This window comes from Panthera pardus, unplaced genomic scaffold (assembly GCF_024362965.1).
Source record: "Panthera pardus isolate Hobbes unplaced genomic scaffold, ASM2436296v1 HiC_scaffold_8, whole genome shotgun sequence".
NCBI lineage: Eukaryota > Metazoa > Chordata > Mammalia > Carnivora > Felidae > Panthera > Panthera pardus.
This window is the reverse complement of record NW_026527013.1, coordinates 13,033,216-13,048,319: the sequence shown is the minus strand read 5'-3', so window position 1 is coordinate 13,048,319 and position 15,104 is coordinate 13,033,216. Positions and strand designations below refer to the sequence as shown.

Here is a 15,104-nt window from a genome sequence, read left to right as displayed (position 1 = left end):
CAATAATGTATCGAGCACTTATCGTGCTGGGTGTTTTTAGCTGCATAGCAAACTCAGGGGATTAATTTCATAGAGAAATAAGGAGTCTCAGAAAAGTGGCTGGCCCAAGGTCACATATCAACAAAGGGCAGAGACTGAATTTGAACCTTGGGATCTCTGACTCCAGCTGGGACCACGGAGTCACCGGTTAAATTGACCAACGGTTAAACTGGCTCGTCTGTGAAATTCCAATTCATCTGTTTAAAGGTTTAACGAATAATAATTTCCGGGACTTGATATCACAAAGCCGTGGTTTTAAGTCCACTTCTGCCCTACAGTCCGACATCTTGCCTTGTGACTTTGTGCCCTTCATGAGCCTCAGTTTCCCCACCTGAAATTGGAAAGATCTGGGAACCTCTAGAACAGAAAGGTCAGCACAGAGAGAGGACCATGGGGCCCCCTTTGGAGGGTACAGGGCAGTTTGGAGGCAGAGGCTAGCCGAGGGGATCCTCTTCGCAGTAAAGGGCTCCAGCTGCTACCTCCCGGGAGCTCCGCAGACCCCAGTTTGGGCCCCCTTCTCGGCCTTGGGGCCAGGCCCAATCCCTCCCTCCACCTTGTTAAGCCCCTAAAGGGGGCGGGGTCGTTACTTCATGAGCCCGCCTCCATCCCCGAGCTGCGGCCTATGATTGGCAGTCTAACTAGGCCAGGTCGGTTCATAGCTGTGATTGGCCGAGGTGCCTGACCGTCGGCATGCGGCCCTCCCCCCCCGGAGAGAGAATTAAAGGGCCGGCTCTCTGAGCGGCCGCGGGATGCCCCCGCGCTGACCGCCGTGGGCCCGAGGCTGCCCGCGTAGACGCGCCTGGGTCGACCCCGTGCCACCATGTAAAACGGCGCCGCAGGCGGACGCAGGATTCTCCGCCCGGGACTCCTCCGCCCTGCCCTGGGCTACGGGGCCCTCGATGAGGTGAGCGGGGAGTGGGCTCTGGGAGGGGGGACACGAGGTCCCCGGGGCTTCCACTTCGGAAGGGGGTGTGCACAAAGCCAGTGCTCGGGCTCTTAGGAACCCACGGAGCCCCAGTGGCCTCAACCCCGCCGCAGGGCTGACTAGCAACCGAGAGGCAGGGATCTGCCTCTGGGGAGGGGACCTGGCGTGGCGCATTTGCGTCCCCCTCCGCAATCCAGGGTTGGGATCTCAGTGGAGTGAGAGGCGAGACCTGCTCCCCCTCTATCATCAAGTCTGGGCCATCACAGGCCGTGCCTTTGGCGTGTCTTATCCCCAGGGCTCACAGGATGGGGACGGGGGCGGGGGAGGGGTTCGTCCCATCTCCAGGCCCTAGACAATGGGGGTGCGCTGCACGGGTATCCCCCTTGAGTTATGTAACAGCCTGTGGTTGCCATGGACACGGAGGGGGGGGTAGCCCAGGGAGCAGGATGGAGGCCTGGAGGCCCCCAGGGAGGGTTTTACCTTCTCCATCCTCATCACCTTTGGGAATTGTGTGTCAGACCCCCCAGAAACCAGAGCACTGACTGGGGGTCGGGGGGCGTACAGAGTGTCTGGGCTTCAGCTTGTCCCTCTGTGAAACAGACCCAGTCTGGGTCTCGGGGAGCTGGACAAGGCCTTTTGGAGATCAGTCCCTAACTCCCTCCCTGAGGGCCTCACCTTTCAGGAGCCAGGTTCAGAGGCCTGGGATGGGGGCTCGCTGGAATCTGCACCTTTTTTAGGTGCCTTCAGAAGTATAAAGTAAGTTAGTGAGAGTGTGTGCATGAATGGATGGATGGATGGATGAGTGAATGAGTGAATGAATGAATGAATGAATGGGTTTAGGAAGCCATAACTGCTATAATCCTCAGCTGGGGGGGGGGGGGTGTCCTCATTTGCTACAATGTCTCCTCCTCCAAGAAGCACCCCCTGACTATACCACCTTCCCTATGGACACCTCTTGGGGTCAGCCATAGCCAGGTCCTTCTCTCCAGGATAGACTAGGTTCGCCCAGGAGGGTGGCCAGCCACCATGCAGGCACTGACTAGACTAAACATCTTGGTGCTTGACTGGCTGTCGCCCTCCAAACACTGGGGGCCAGAAGGTACCTCCTAGCGCAGCTCACCTGCCCCAGGTGCAGGGATTGGGTGCTGTGGGGGTGGAGGGTTCCTCATGTAGATGACCCCTGAGATGGATGTGGCCCCACTTCCAGGACACGCCATGCTGACCGGGGTGACCGACGGGATCTTCTGCTGCCTACTGGGCGCACCCCCCAACGCTGTGGGGCCGCTGGAGAGCGTCGAGTCCAGTGATGGCTACACCTTTGTGGAGGTCAAGCCTGGCCGTGTGCTGCGGGTGAAGCATGCCGGGCCTGCTCCAGCCCCCAACCCACCTCCACCACTGCCAGATGCTGCCCAGGGGGACCGGTCTGGCTTGGTCCGCTGCCAGCGCCGCATTACCGTGTACCGCAACGGGCGGTTGCTGGTGGAGAACCTGGGCCGGGCACCCCGTGCTGACCTCCTGCACGGGCAGAATGGCTCCGGGGAGCCGCCGGCCGCCCTAGAGGTGGAGCTGGCGGACCCGGCAGGCAGTGACGGCCGCTCGGGCTCGGGCAGCGCCGGAAGTGGCAGTGGTGGCCGCCGGCGGCGAACCCGGCGCCCCAAGCGCACCATCCACATTGACTGTGAGAAGCGCATCACAAGCTGCAAAGGTGCCCAGGCAGATGTGGTGCTCTTTTTCATCCACGGTGTGGGCGGCTCCCTGGCCATCTGGAAGGAGCAGCTGGACTTCTTTGTGCGCCTGGGCTACGAGGTGGTGGCACCCGATCTGGCCGGTCACGGGGCCAGCTCCGCGCCCCAGGTGGCCGCAGCCTACACCTTCTATGCGCTGGCAGAGGACATGCGCGCCATCTTTAAGCGTTACGCCAAGAAGCGCAACGTGCTCATTGGACATTCTTACGGGTGAGCCGACGCTGGGGCAGGGATGGGGGTGAGAGATGGGGGGGCGGGGAGGAGGGGCGGGGGCGGCCAGGACGGGACACCCCCTCGCCAAAACGCTGCTTCCTCTCCTTGAAAACATCTCGTTAACATCTGTAACAAGATAGGGATTCCCGCCACTGCTATCGTTTCATATTGTTTTAAAGCAGCGTTTCTCAGCCCCGGCACCGCTGGTATCTTGGGTTAGGTCTTTCTTCTCCGTGAGGGGCTTTCATGTGGCTGTTGGATGTGTGGCAGCAGCATCCCTAGCCTCTACCCGCTGGTTGCCACTGGCGCAACGGCCTGGTGATGTTCATGACAATCTGAAGCGTCTTCAAATATTGCCCCGGGCCCCCTGGCCGGCAGAATCACCCCTGGCTGAGAACCACTGTCTTCAAGTTCAAAAAGCAGTTGCTCTGAAGACCCCAAGGCCTCCAAGGAAGGGCTAATTAGAATCCCGTAAAGTCTTTTTCCAAGGACGCAGGTTGCTGTAATTTTCACTCTCCCTTAAAGGGGTGATAGATAACACCATCTGGCACTTAGGTGAGTGCTCACTCCGTTGGAGACTGGACCTTGGTGACTGATCACTGCCAAGGGGTACTATTCTCTCCTTTTTTTTTTTTTTTTTAATAATTTTTGTGAATGTTTATTCATTTTTGAGAAAGAGAGAGAGCGTGAGCAGGGGAGGGGCAGAGAGAGAGAGGGAGACACAGAATCTAAGCTGTCAGCACAGAGCCTGACGTGGGGCCCAAACCCACGAACCGTGAGATCATGACCTGAGCCGAAGTCGGACACTTACTGGACTGAGCCACCCTGGCACAGTTAAGCCCGCCTCACTCTTGATCGTATCCTGTCCCTCTTTACAGCAAGGGTTGGCAAATTTTTTCTCAATGGGCCAGAGAGTAAACATTTTAGGTTTGCAGGACGTATGGTCATCTCTGTTGGAACTTTACAACTCTACTTTTGCCATAGCAAAAAGAGAGCCATAATTGTAAACCAGTGGGTGTGGCTGTGTTCCAGTAAAACTTTATTTGCTAAATAATTTACAAATGTACCCAATGGTGAACTTAGTTACTAGTTTACTAGTTTACAAAACAGAATGGCTATAGCCCACAGGAACTGGACCCCTGGGGGCTCTCTCTTCAGGCTGCACCTCTCCCCCTGCATAAGGCAGGCTGACGTGCCACGTTCAGAAGCTGGAGACAGACTATCCTTAAAGGAAGGGATACATAGGAAACAGGGACCTTCTCTGGGAAACCAAAGGATTTCATTGGATTGCTTCCTTAACACTTGACAATAAGTAGCTCTTACCCCTTTGGGGGTCATGGTGGCTTTGAGGATCTGAGGAAAGTTCTGGATTTGGATCTTCTCTCCAAAAAAGAAGAAAAAAAATTTACCCTCAACACATATATAGTCTTGCAATTTGGGGGCATTTCTTTTTTTAAATTTTTTTTTTAACGTTTTTATTTATTTTTGAGACAGAGAGAGACAGAGCATGAACAGGGGAGGGTCAGCGAGAGGGAGACACAGAACCTGAAACAGGCTCCAGGCTCTGAGCGGTCAGCACAGAGCCCGACGCGGGGCTCGAACTCACGGGCCGCGAGATCGTGACCTGAGCCGAAGTCGGCCGCTTCACCGACTGAGCCACCCAGGCGCCCCAATTTGGGGGCATTTCAAATGCCACACCCATCCCTCCCATCCAGTGCCCATGGGCCCCTGGGGAGGAATGTTGGCCCTCGAGGACCTGCCTCTGAGTGAGGGAGGGCATGAACTCCCTCACTTACTGTATCCTGCTGACTGCCACCCTTCAACCCTCCCCACCGACAGTGTCTCCTTCTGCACGTTCCTGGCACACGAGTACCCAGACCTGGTGCACAAGGTGATCATGATCAACGGCGGGGGCCCCACGGCATTGGAACCTAGCTTTTGTTCCATCTTCAACATGCCCACGTGCGTCCTGCACTGCCTGTCGCCCTGCCTGGCTTGGAGCTTTCTCAAGTGAGTGACCCTGGCCCTGGCCGACCCTGGCATCTCCCCGAGTTGGGCGGGAGGGGGCGCTGTACTGCTGGACTGGCATTGCGGGGCACCCCTGGTGGCCCAAGCTGGCATGAGGGCCCCAGGAATGCCTCCCCACCACCAGGGCCGGCTTTGCCCGCCAAGGAGCCAAAGAGAAGCAGCTGCTAAAAGAGGGCAATGCGTTCAACGTGTCGTCCTTCGTTCTGCGAGCCATGATGAGTGGCCAGTACTGGCCCGAAGGCGATGAGGTCTACCATGCTGAGCTGACTGTGCCCGTCCTGCTCGTCCATGGCATGCACGACAAGTTTGTGCCGGTGGAAGAAGACCAGCGCATGGCTGAGGTAGGGCCTTGGCACCCTGGCCCCCACGCCCCGCAGATCCCCCCGTGTGTGCACCCCAGGTGGACTCTGCCTTGTGCTCCAGCCCCAGGAAACTGAGAGCTGAGATTAAGGGAGGAATCCAGAACGTGGGGCTGCCCTGGACAGGTATTAGGTTATGTGCTTTCCCCGTTGCACATCAAAGGTGCTCTTTACCGCTGGGGTTTGTGTAAGTGACCAGGGACGCAATGCAGAATTCTGGGAGAGGGTGGGCCGGAGGATCTTTAGGTCAGAGACTACCAGGAAAGTGTTGTGGAATCCCCAGCACTTGGAATAGCTCTGGACCAGCAGTTCTGAACCAGCAAGGATTCTGGCCCCCGGGGGACCTCAGAAATGTCTGCGGCCTTTTTTTTTTTTTTTTTTTAATGTTTATTTACTTTTGAGAGAGAGACAGAGCACAAGCCGGGGAGGGGCAGAGAGAGAGGGAGGGAGACACAGAATCCGAAGCAGGCTCCGGGCTCCCAGCCATCAGCACAGAGCCCGACACGGGGCTCGAACCCACCTGAGATCATGGCCTGAGCCAAAGTCGGACGGCCAACCGACTGAGCCACCCGGATGCCCCTGAAATGTCCGCAGACTTTTCTGGTTGCCATGAATGGGGAGGAGGGGCTTTTGCCATCCGGTGGGTGGGTGCCAGGGATGCTGCTCAACATCCTTTGATGAACAGAATGGCTTCACGGTAAAGAATGATCCCCTAACAAGTGTCAGGAATGCCAAGGTTAAGATTCCCGGCATGAGAGACCTTGCCTTTCTGTCTGTCTCAGGGATTATCACCCAGCAGTGAATTTGCTCCCTACGGACATGAGGCAGTGTCTGGAGGCTTTTTAAAGTTGTCACACTGTGGACTGAGGGGAGTGAGACACTGCTAACTGGCATCTAGTGGGTCAAGGCCAGGGACGATGCTCAACATCCCACAGGGCATGGGACACAGCCCCCACCACGGAGAATGATCTGGCCCTAAATGTCAGTAGTGCTGGGGTTGAGAAAGCCTGCTCTGGACGTATCGTAGGCACCTAATAAATGTTGAATGAATACTGAGTCGAGCTCCACTGGGGCGGCAGGCAATTCTCTGCGTCCAGCTTGGATGGAAGTAGAGGGATGAAGGGTAGAGCATAGGAGGGACTTCCTAACGCTGCAGGCGTGGCGTGGGGCTGGGCTTGGGTGCCCCACGAGGCACCATTCTACGTTGGCCACCCTGAGCCTGTGCCCCTCCCCGCAGATCCTGCTGCTGGCCTTCCTGAAGCTCATTGATGAAGGCAGCCACATGGTGATGCTGGAGTGTCCGGAGACGGTCAACACACTCCTCCATGAATTCCTGCTCTGGGAGCCCGAGCCCTCGCCCAAGGCCCTGCCCGAGCCCCTGCCCGCGCCCCCAGAAGAGAAGAAGTAGCCGCTGGGCCGGCCGGGCATCGGGCATCGCTTGGTAAGCCGCGGAGCAGCAGGAGGAAGCCAGGAGCAGCCCCACGTCCGCCGCGCGGACCACCTGGGCGGGCTGTTCGCTCCGGGGGGCGGAGTCAGGGCAGGGAGACGCCCCCAGGCCGGCTGGGTGGGGCACGGCATTCTCCGGAGCCAAGTGGATACACCGCTCTCCGCTTCCATCCCTGCCGGACCCATCCGTGTTTGGGGCCGCAGCCAGAACCCCCGTGGAGGATGACCTTGTACAGAAGTCCTTGCCCCTCAACGCCACGGCCGAGGCAGGCCCCCCCACCCCCCTTCTGTCTTCCGTGTCAGCCGTGCTTGATCCTGGGACCCTCGGGGCCCCGCCTCATTGCCCGAGACCCCCCCCACCCCCCATTTCTTGGCGCTGGGAGCTGTTGTTGCCCAAGGGAGAGGGAGGGATGGGGGGCTGGCGCCACTGAACCTGCACATCTCAACTTGTAACTCAATAAAAAGAAGCGACAATCTGAGTGTCCGGACCTGTGCTGGGTGACCGCAGGGCAGGGTCGTCCTGAGCCTTAGTTTCCCCATCTTGCAGGCTGGGCTGATGAGGGTCCCACCCACTCAGAGCTGAACTGCAGAGAAGGAAGGGCGTTGGCTGTCCAGGCTTACTTCCCGAGTTCTCCCTCCCTCCTCAGAATGCAGGGGCTTCTTGGGCAGTATTCCCAGAGCAGAGACAGGCGGTGAGCTCCCCGTCCTTGGAAGGCAGGAGGCCGTCCAACTGAGGTTCATACAGCGGTTAAGGTGAGGATCAGTAGCTGTTGCGTGGGTTGCAGTAGCCATAATTGAGTGCCACCTGTATACAAAGCTCTGTGCCAAGTGCCTGACACCATGTTCGTTCAGTCCCTTTTATCCCACGCTACAGGGCAACTTGGTACCTTTTACTCTCCATCCACTTTATCTTCCAGCTTGGTTTAAGGCCACTTTTGTCGTGAAGAATTTTTATGTTGGAGCCAATGAATCTGTCTGTTTTCATTTTGGGCAGAAGGATTTCTTCTATATTTTCTTACTTTTTTCTTTTTAGTTTATTTACTTATTTTGAGAGAGAGAGCAGGAGCGGTGGGGGGGGGGGGGCAGAGAAAGGAGAGAGCGAGAGAATCCCAAGCAGGCTCTGCGTGATCTGAGCTGAAATCCGGAGTCAGATGCTTAACTGAGCCATCCAAGCGCCCACTCCTCTATATTCTTCTTCTTTTTTAATGTCTATTTTTAAGAAAGAGCCAAGGCACATCTGCGCACACTTGAAGGGGGGAGGAGCGGAGGGGGAGGGAGAGGGAGAGGGAGAGAGAGGATCCGAAGTGGGCTCTGTGCTGACAGCTGAGAGCCCCACGTGGGGCTCAAACCCACAAAACCCTGAGATCATGACCTGAGCCAAAGTGATTGCTCAAGGGACTGAGCCACCCAGGCGCCCCTTTTCTGTATTTTCTAATGTGTCTCGAGGCTTGTGTGGACGGTGAGGGGAGAGCATTGTCCCTTTAGTTACTGCATCTTTGGTCCTTTCCCCACTGGTTTGTGAGCCCACCTTTAGTTTAGCGTGGGGTTCTGGTTGAGACAGTGTTCCCCCCTAGCAAATTCTGGAGACATGTTTTATTGCCACAACTGGGGATGGGAGGAAGTGGGTGGAGCCCAGGGATGCTGTCCTGACATCCTACAATGCACAGGACGGCCCCTACTGCAAAGAATAATTTGGCCTCAAATGACACTAGGGTCCACCTTGGGAAACCCTGTTAGACAAAGCCCATCTCTTTGGGGTCTTTTTGGGGGATGGGGGTGGGGTCTCTGGATTCTTTCCCAGTGACTTCTTGGTGAATTCCTGGGCATATGGCACACTTTTCATTGCTATCACTTTACCAAGAGACGGGTCTGGGAGCCCTCCGGGTCTTACACGTGAGGAACGAGAAGCTTAGAGAAGTTTCTTTGGTTCGGTTAAAATGGTTGAGTCCCCCCACTCAAACACAAAATGGTAGAGCCCGACGCACTCCAGAGGCCTGGCCCCTAATTACCACACCAGCCACACCCCACGAGTAGCCAGGGGCTCAGCCCGCAGGAATCGAGGCGGGTGGGAACCTCAGCGCAGGTTACCTCCCGCCCCCTTCAGGACCTGGTTCGCCGAGCCACGATGATGGGCAGGGGAATCAACCCAATGAGGCGGCGGATCCTCCCAAATCTAAATACACTGAAAGCTTGAAGAAGCTACTTCTGGAAACTAAAATGATCCCGCCAACACCTCACCAGGATGACAGCTTGGCATTTACTAAAGCTCTAAGCATATGTGAAGTCTGATGTGGTATAGCATCGCCAGGAAGTGGCGGTTATTTATTCCATTTTATGGTGGAGGCAAACAGTGGCAGAGAAACAATGTCCGGAGGCCCGAGTTGCACAGCTATCCTGGGGAGGGCTGGTCGCTCACCCACACCCTGTCGACCTCCCCAGCTCTGCCCACATATCACCACACACAGCCGGCCCCTGGAGAGCATCATGGCACCTCCCTTCCCCAAGAGATTTTCCACCAGGGCAGACGGGCTGCCTCTGGCTCAGTGCCGGGCTCTGAACCACACATCGCACTGCATGGCTTCGTTTACTCCCATCTCCACAATGACCCTCTGAGGTAGCACTCCTCACTGTCCCCACTGTACAAAGTAAGGAAACTGAGCCTCAGAGCGACAAATTCCTGGCCCGGGGTCCCATAGCTGGGAAGCAGAGAAATCTGGCTCTTGACTTCGGCAGAGTCCCCCTGTCCATCCCACACGTGAGTCCCCTGCGTCTGGGAGATAAAAGCGGACTGTACAGACGGGACCAAACTGCCAAAGCGTTAGCATGTTCTGAAGCACTAGAACATTCCAAAGAACTTCTGCTTCCCTATTTGTCCTCCTCCCATGACAGGAAGCTCACTACCTCTCCAGCAGGTCCATCTGTAACAAAGTCCTCCCTCAGCTTGAGGGGGGGATATGCCATGCTGCCTGCCCCCACCCTCCGGGCTGCCTTCTGGAGATGGGGGGCTGATGTCAGGATGGGGCAGCTGAAACATTCAAACACCCCGATCTCTACCTAGGCTGGACGGTCAAGTCCCCAGTACTCCGCCGCGGGCCTGGATGTCCTGGGGCCGCAGCTCTCGCTCACCCTCGGCCAAGAAGACAAGGAGGGCGCGGTGCAGCAGATGCACCCCCAAGCGGCGTCGCCGGGTGGGTGGCCAGCTCGCCACCACTCCATAGCAGTGTCCTTGTCTCTGGTTGGTCAGTGTCTGGATGCCTGGAGAGATTAGGGGCGAGGTCACAGGGGCATCCTTGGAACCCCCTGGCAGAAGTGACGGTGAGCCCACTGCATATTACCCTTAAGCAGGGACAAACCAAAAGAGCAAAATACGTGCACATGAAGGTACACAGTTGGTGCTCAATAATTGCTCATTGGCTGAATGAATGAACAGCTCTGAGAGGAAAGGGGTGAGGGAATCAGTAGATCAAGTGCCCCTCATATGACTCCCCCCACCTCACAAGTCAGGCACCTACCTAGAGCATCCACAAGACACGCCTCTCGAGTATAAGCCTCCACAGCAACCACATGTTGGAAGCAATGCAGGGAGACAACACCACGACCACTGGCCCAGATGTCCAAGATCTGGCGCACTTTGGGGCAGGCCTAGTGGGCCAGGGTGGGGTCAGGGACTGTCCTCCAATTCCCTCCTTCCTTAACCTCCCCAAGACCCAGCTGCCCCTGCCATGACCCTGATCTATATCCTCACACCTGCTTTCCTGGCTGTCGACGGTGGCTGAGGGCCTCCCAGAGGTGGACATCTGGCCGGGCCCGTGTGCCTTTCCCCACATAGAAGATGGCATGGACAAAAGTCCGAAGGCGTTCAGCTGGGGTCAGGGAGAAGCCTCGGGCTGGCAGGTCCTGAGTCTCCCTGGATGAAAGGGGTCACTCAGAGAGGAAGAAGTGAGGACAGTTCCCCCAGAAACAGTTTCTAAGTTCGCAAAGCAACTCGAATCCGAGTCCAGTGAGCCCCTTCCAGGGCAGAGAGCGGTGGATGCTCTCCGAGGACACTCGGCAGCTTGAACGGGGTCTAACCAACCTTTTATAGATAAAGGAGCTGATGACCAGACAGGGCTAGTGCCCCTTTTAAACATACAAAGCAGGGGCGCCTGGGTGGCTCAGTGGGTGAAGCACCCAGCTCTTTGATTTCGGCTCAGGTCGTGATCTCACGGTTTGTGAGATCGAGCCCTACATCGGACTCTGCACTGACAGCGCAGAGCCAGTTTGGAATTTTCTCTCTCCCTCTCGCTCTGCCCCTCCCCCACTTGCACGTGCACATGTACTCTCTCTTTCTCTCTCTCTCAAAATAAACAAATAAATATTAAAGATACAAAGCAAAGGGGCGCCTGGGTGGCTTAGTTGGTTGAGCGTCTGGCTCTTGATTTTGGCTCAGGTCATGATCTCACGGTTCGTGGGTTCCAGTCCCACGTCAGACTCTGTGCTGACAGTGTGGAGCCTGCTTGGGATCCTCTCTCTCCCTCTCTCTCTCCCCCTACTCTACGTGCACTTGCTCTCTCTCTCTCTCTCTCTCTCTCAGAATAAATACACTTAAAAAGAAAAGGATACAAAGCAGACCAACCCCAGAATTTTCTATCCCTGCCCCAAGTACCTGGGGTCCAGCAGTAGATACGTGAAGCTGGACTTCACGACCCCCTCCCTCCACCTTCTCTTGGGGTCTGGCCGCTCAAACTGCTGGGCAAGCACATCCTCATCTGCCTGGGCATCTGGGATACATCCTGTCCGCAGGGCTTCGGCCAGCTCTGGGCTGTGCCCTGAAAAGTCTGAGCCTGGGGCAGGCAGGGTGTGTGTGTGTGGGAAACTGAGTCAAGGCAGACAAATGAAGGGGTTGTTCCCAGACATAAAGAATAAAGGAGGGAGGACCGAGAGCCAGGGGTCTCCAGGGATCCCTGGAAGTTCCTTGGACTCTGGATGCCCAGAACAGACTAACCAGGAGCAGCACGGGCTTCTTCCAGCTGTCGGAGGTGGTACGTCCGAGTGAAGGGTGTGATGGGGCCAGGGTTCTTGCCAAGTGCTCGGAGCCCTCGAAGTATCTCCAGGTCTGTCATGGCAGGGACTGGAGGGCACCAGCGAGAGGGGACAGGGTCCCTGCCACCTGTGGAGCTCGCCTCATCCTCTGTCAGCCAGAGGGCAGCCACATCACTGTCGAGGGACAACTCTTCGTCTTTTAGGAAGTGAACATGGGGAAGTCCAGGCAGTGGCTCCCGAGGGGGGCTCTGCACGGGGCTCCCATCGGGGAGGGCTAGGGGGGAGGGGGAGGCATCTGGCGAAGTCAGAGTCAGGGCCTGCAGACAGGTATTTAGTTCTGCCTGCCTGTCTGCCGCAGCAGCTCGATGTACCAGCTGTGGGGTACCTGGGGACCTTGGCGTCCTCTGGGAAGGTCGAATAGTAGGCATGAGTCTCTGCTTGGTCTGGGGAGATGACCTAGCCCAGGAGGAGGTGTGCGGGGCTGGGTCTTCAGTTCCAGAAGCTTCGATCGCAGTGACAAAGGAGGCATCTGAGCTGCAGTCCCACTGTCCTGGGGGGTACTCCAAGCTGCTATCCTTGTCAGCAATCTCAGGGCGGGCCAGGTGGCGGGGGAGTCTGGGGCCCGCTTCCAGGCCTATGTCCCTGCCATCACTTCTGCCCAGTGCTATGAAGCCCGGCGTCGCATTGGGAAGTCCAGAGGGGCTGGCGTCCAGCCCCTTTCTCCAGGGGTTTGGGCCTGAAGTAGGGGATGAGAGGGAGGGTCAGAGAGGAAGGGTGAAGAGAGCCAGAGCCAGAGATGGGTGTTGGATCAGACAGAAAGAGTCGCAGGGAGGAGGGAAAGAATCGGAGGCAGACAGTTTACCGGCCGCACCGCGTGTGAGACAGAACCAGAGAGCGGTCATCAGAGAGACACGCAAAACTAGATCAGAGATTAAGCCCCGAGGACGCGCAGGCGCCACCCACCGCCAGGCTCGGGCTCAGGCTCAGGCTCCTGGCTCTCTGCCCGGGTCCGGGTCGATGTCTTCGTCCGAGTCCGGAGTTTCCGAAGGACGTGTGCGCAATCCTGGTGCCCCTGCTGCTCCGCCAGGTCCAGCGGCCCGAGTCCGTCCTGCGGCGGCTTGATCAGCAGGGGGCACCCGAGGCCCTTTTCCCTCCCTTCCTCGCTCCCTCCGGGTCCGCCCCGCCACTGTGGGCGCTGGGCTCCCACCTGGTCGCGCAGCGTCGGGTCCGCTCCATGGCCCAGCAGCAGCTCCAGGCCGCGGCGACAGCCCCAGGCGGCAGCCACGTGCAGCGGCGTGAGCGCCTCGACCGATCTGGGGCAGGAGCGGAGGAGAGGTCAGCGGAAGAGGGAATGAGAGCTCCGCCTCCGGACCCCGGAGACCGGGCTCTCGGCCCCCTATCTCCACCGCCCCCCACCCCACCCCCCAGCCTGAGACACCACTCTTGGATCCTAGACACTGCACCCTCGGCCAGACTCAAACCTCTGCTCTCTGACCCTAGAGCTCCTACCGCCAGATCCGAATCTTTGATCCCTACTTGGCCCGAGCGCAACCTCCCATCCCACCCTCAATCTGGCACCGTAGCCCCCGCCCTTGGATCTTTAGGAACCCGCCCCCAAGTCCCCAAGCCCCACCCTTGGGCCCCGAGCCTCCGCCCTCGGGCTGTGAGATGCCCTCTCCGGGACTCCCAGTTCTCGCCCATGGATTCGGGAAATCCCTCCCCTGCGCGGATCACTCCGCCCCGGGTACGGGCCCCGCCTCACCGAGCGTTAGCATCCCCGCCCCGGTGCAGTAGGGCCTCCAGGCAGCGCAGACCGCGCGAGTGCCGGGCTCTGGCCGCCAGGTGCATGGCTGCCACGCCATCCGCGAGCACCAGGTTGGGGTCCGCGCCGCGGCGCAGCAGTTCTTCCACGGCCCTACGGACTGGGAGGTCAGAGTGGACCACGACCCTCGCCCCACCCCCCGGCCCGCCCAGCCCTCGCCCTCACCGCGGCTCCTCCTCCCGCAGCGCTGCCCGCAGCCGCCGCGCCAGGCCGGCCGCCGCGGCCATGCCCGGGATGCCCCCGGGCCCTGCCGCCCTGCCCGTCAATTTCGAACTTCCCGCGGCTCCCTTGTGCGCACGCGCCGCTCCACCCCTCGCCTCCGGTCTCCGGATGCCTCGGGAGCGTAGTGTCCCCAGCGGAGCGGAGCTAAGGCGCACCCGCGTCCACATCAGGGTTCGGGACTTCTAGTGCCTCCGGGGACCCGCGACACCGAGTGGCGCTCAGGCAGGGTCTGGGGCCGCCGATAAGGACCCGGGCGGGTGGAGGCCACCGAGGGTGTCATTATCTCCTCTCAAAAGCGGGGAAATGCGAACGCACCCTGACGGAGGAGGTGGAGCTGCGTCCCGGGCCCAGAGGTGCCCACATGCCACTATGTCTCCTGGAACGTTTTGCCCAGGCGGGCTCCACCGACGGACACGACCCAGATACCACGTAAGGTTTCAATTAACAGCTCCCACCTCCATCTCCGTGTTGCCCGTTTTCACTCCTGGGGAAACAGGACTCCGTTACTTTGGAGTGCCGGCCGCTGAGGGCCTTCATTTTCCCATCTGCAAAATGGGAGAATAATCCCTTCCAGGCCGGTGTGAAATTGAGAAATTGAAAGGGTTTCACCACAGGGATCTGGTACATAGGTGCCCAATAAATGCTCATACGGAGGAAAAGCTGGGGTTTTTTTTTCTTTTTTTTAATATAAGAATCTAGCTGCTAGGGGCACCTGGGTGGCTCACTCCGTTAATCGGGGGACTTCAGCTCCGGTCATGATCTCCTGGTCAATGAGTTCGAGCCCCTTGGGCTCTGCACTGACTGCTCAGAGCCTGGAGCCCTGCTCTGGATTGTGTCTCCCTGGCTTTCTGCCCCTCCCCACTCATGCTCCGTCTCTCATTCACAGCCGCTCATTATCCAGGAAGATAATTGAATCGTAGACCTGTTGTGTGTCTCTGGTCTCCCTTTCTCTGGAAAAAAACCCGTATTATTTCTTGAAAGAGCAGTAATCCCGTGGCAGAACAGAGGCATGGCCAACCGGAGCATCTCACAACTCTGGCCCACGACTGGCCCAACTGTAAGGTTACCTAACCCAGGCGAGACCAGTCACATGGAGGTGTTGGGAGCCCTTGCTTCACCTGGGCTGTAGTTTGGGGAACAGTCACAGCCATCACATCCCTTTCCATGGTTCGGGAGAAGAGCAGGGCACACTGAACTCCAATCACGCAAGACAGTTCGGCCCACCCCAGTGGCATTACTGTCTCAACAACTGAACGCAGCCTGGCCTGAAGCTGCACTTCGCT

General features: G+C 58.1%; 2 protein-coding genes across 4 annotated transcripts; one reads left to right on the top strand and one right to left on the bottom strand.

The window, feature by feature from the left end:
* Window positions 1–730: 730 nt before the first annotated feature.
* On the top strand, window positions 731–7,205 carry ABHD8 (abhydrolase domain containing 8). Its single transcript, XM_053898164.1, has 5 exons — window positions 731–943; window positions 2,172–2,919; window positions 4,762–4,932; window positions 5,075–5,291; window positions 6,547–7,205. The coding sequence occupies exons 2-5, from the start codon at window positions 2,180–2,182 to the stop codon at window positions 6,715–6,717; spliced, it is 1,299 nt and encodes a 432-aa protein (XP_053754139.1). The 5' UTR covers window positions 731–943; window positions 2,172–2,179; the 3' UTR covers window positions 6,718–7,205.
* Window positions 7,206–8,998: 1,793 nt separating this feature from the next.
* ANKLE1 (ankyrin repeat and LEM domain containing 1) lies at window positions 8,999–15,090 on the bottom strand. 3 transcript variants are annotated; one of them, XM_053898160.1, is made up of 9 exons: window positions 13,765–15,090; window positions 13,540–13,692; window positions 12,741–13,090; window positions 11,740–12,513; window positions 11,401–11,578; window positions 10,503–10,662; window positions 10,268–10,397; window positions 9,882–10,010; window positions 8,999–9,673 (listed from the first exon to the last, which is right to left on the bottom strand). In XM_053898160.1, the coding sequence occupies exons 1-9, from the start codon at window positions 13,986–13,988 to the stop codon at window positions 9,621–9,623; spliced, it is 2,151 nt and encodes a 716-aa protein (XP_053754135.1). In that variant the 5' UTR covers window positions 13,989–15,090; the 3' UTR covers window positions 8,999–9,620. The 3 variants fall into 3 exon arrangements, with proteins under 3 accessions (XP_053754135.1, XP_019271798.2, XP_019271795.2); XM_019416253.2 differs by having other exon boundaries at window positions 8,999–10,010; window positions 12,741–12,885; window positions 12,985–13,090; XM_019416250.2 differs by having other exon boundaries at window positions 8,999–10,010.
* Window positions 15,091–15,104: the final 14 nt, after the last annotated feature.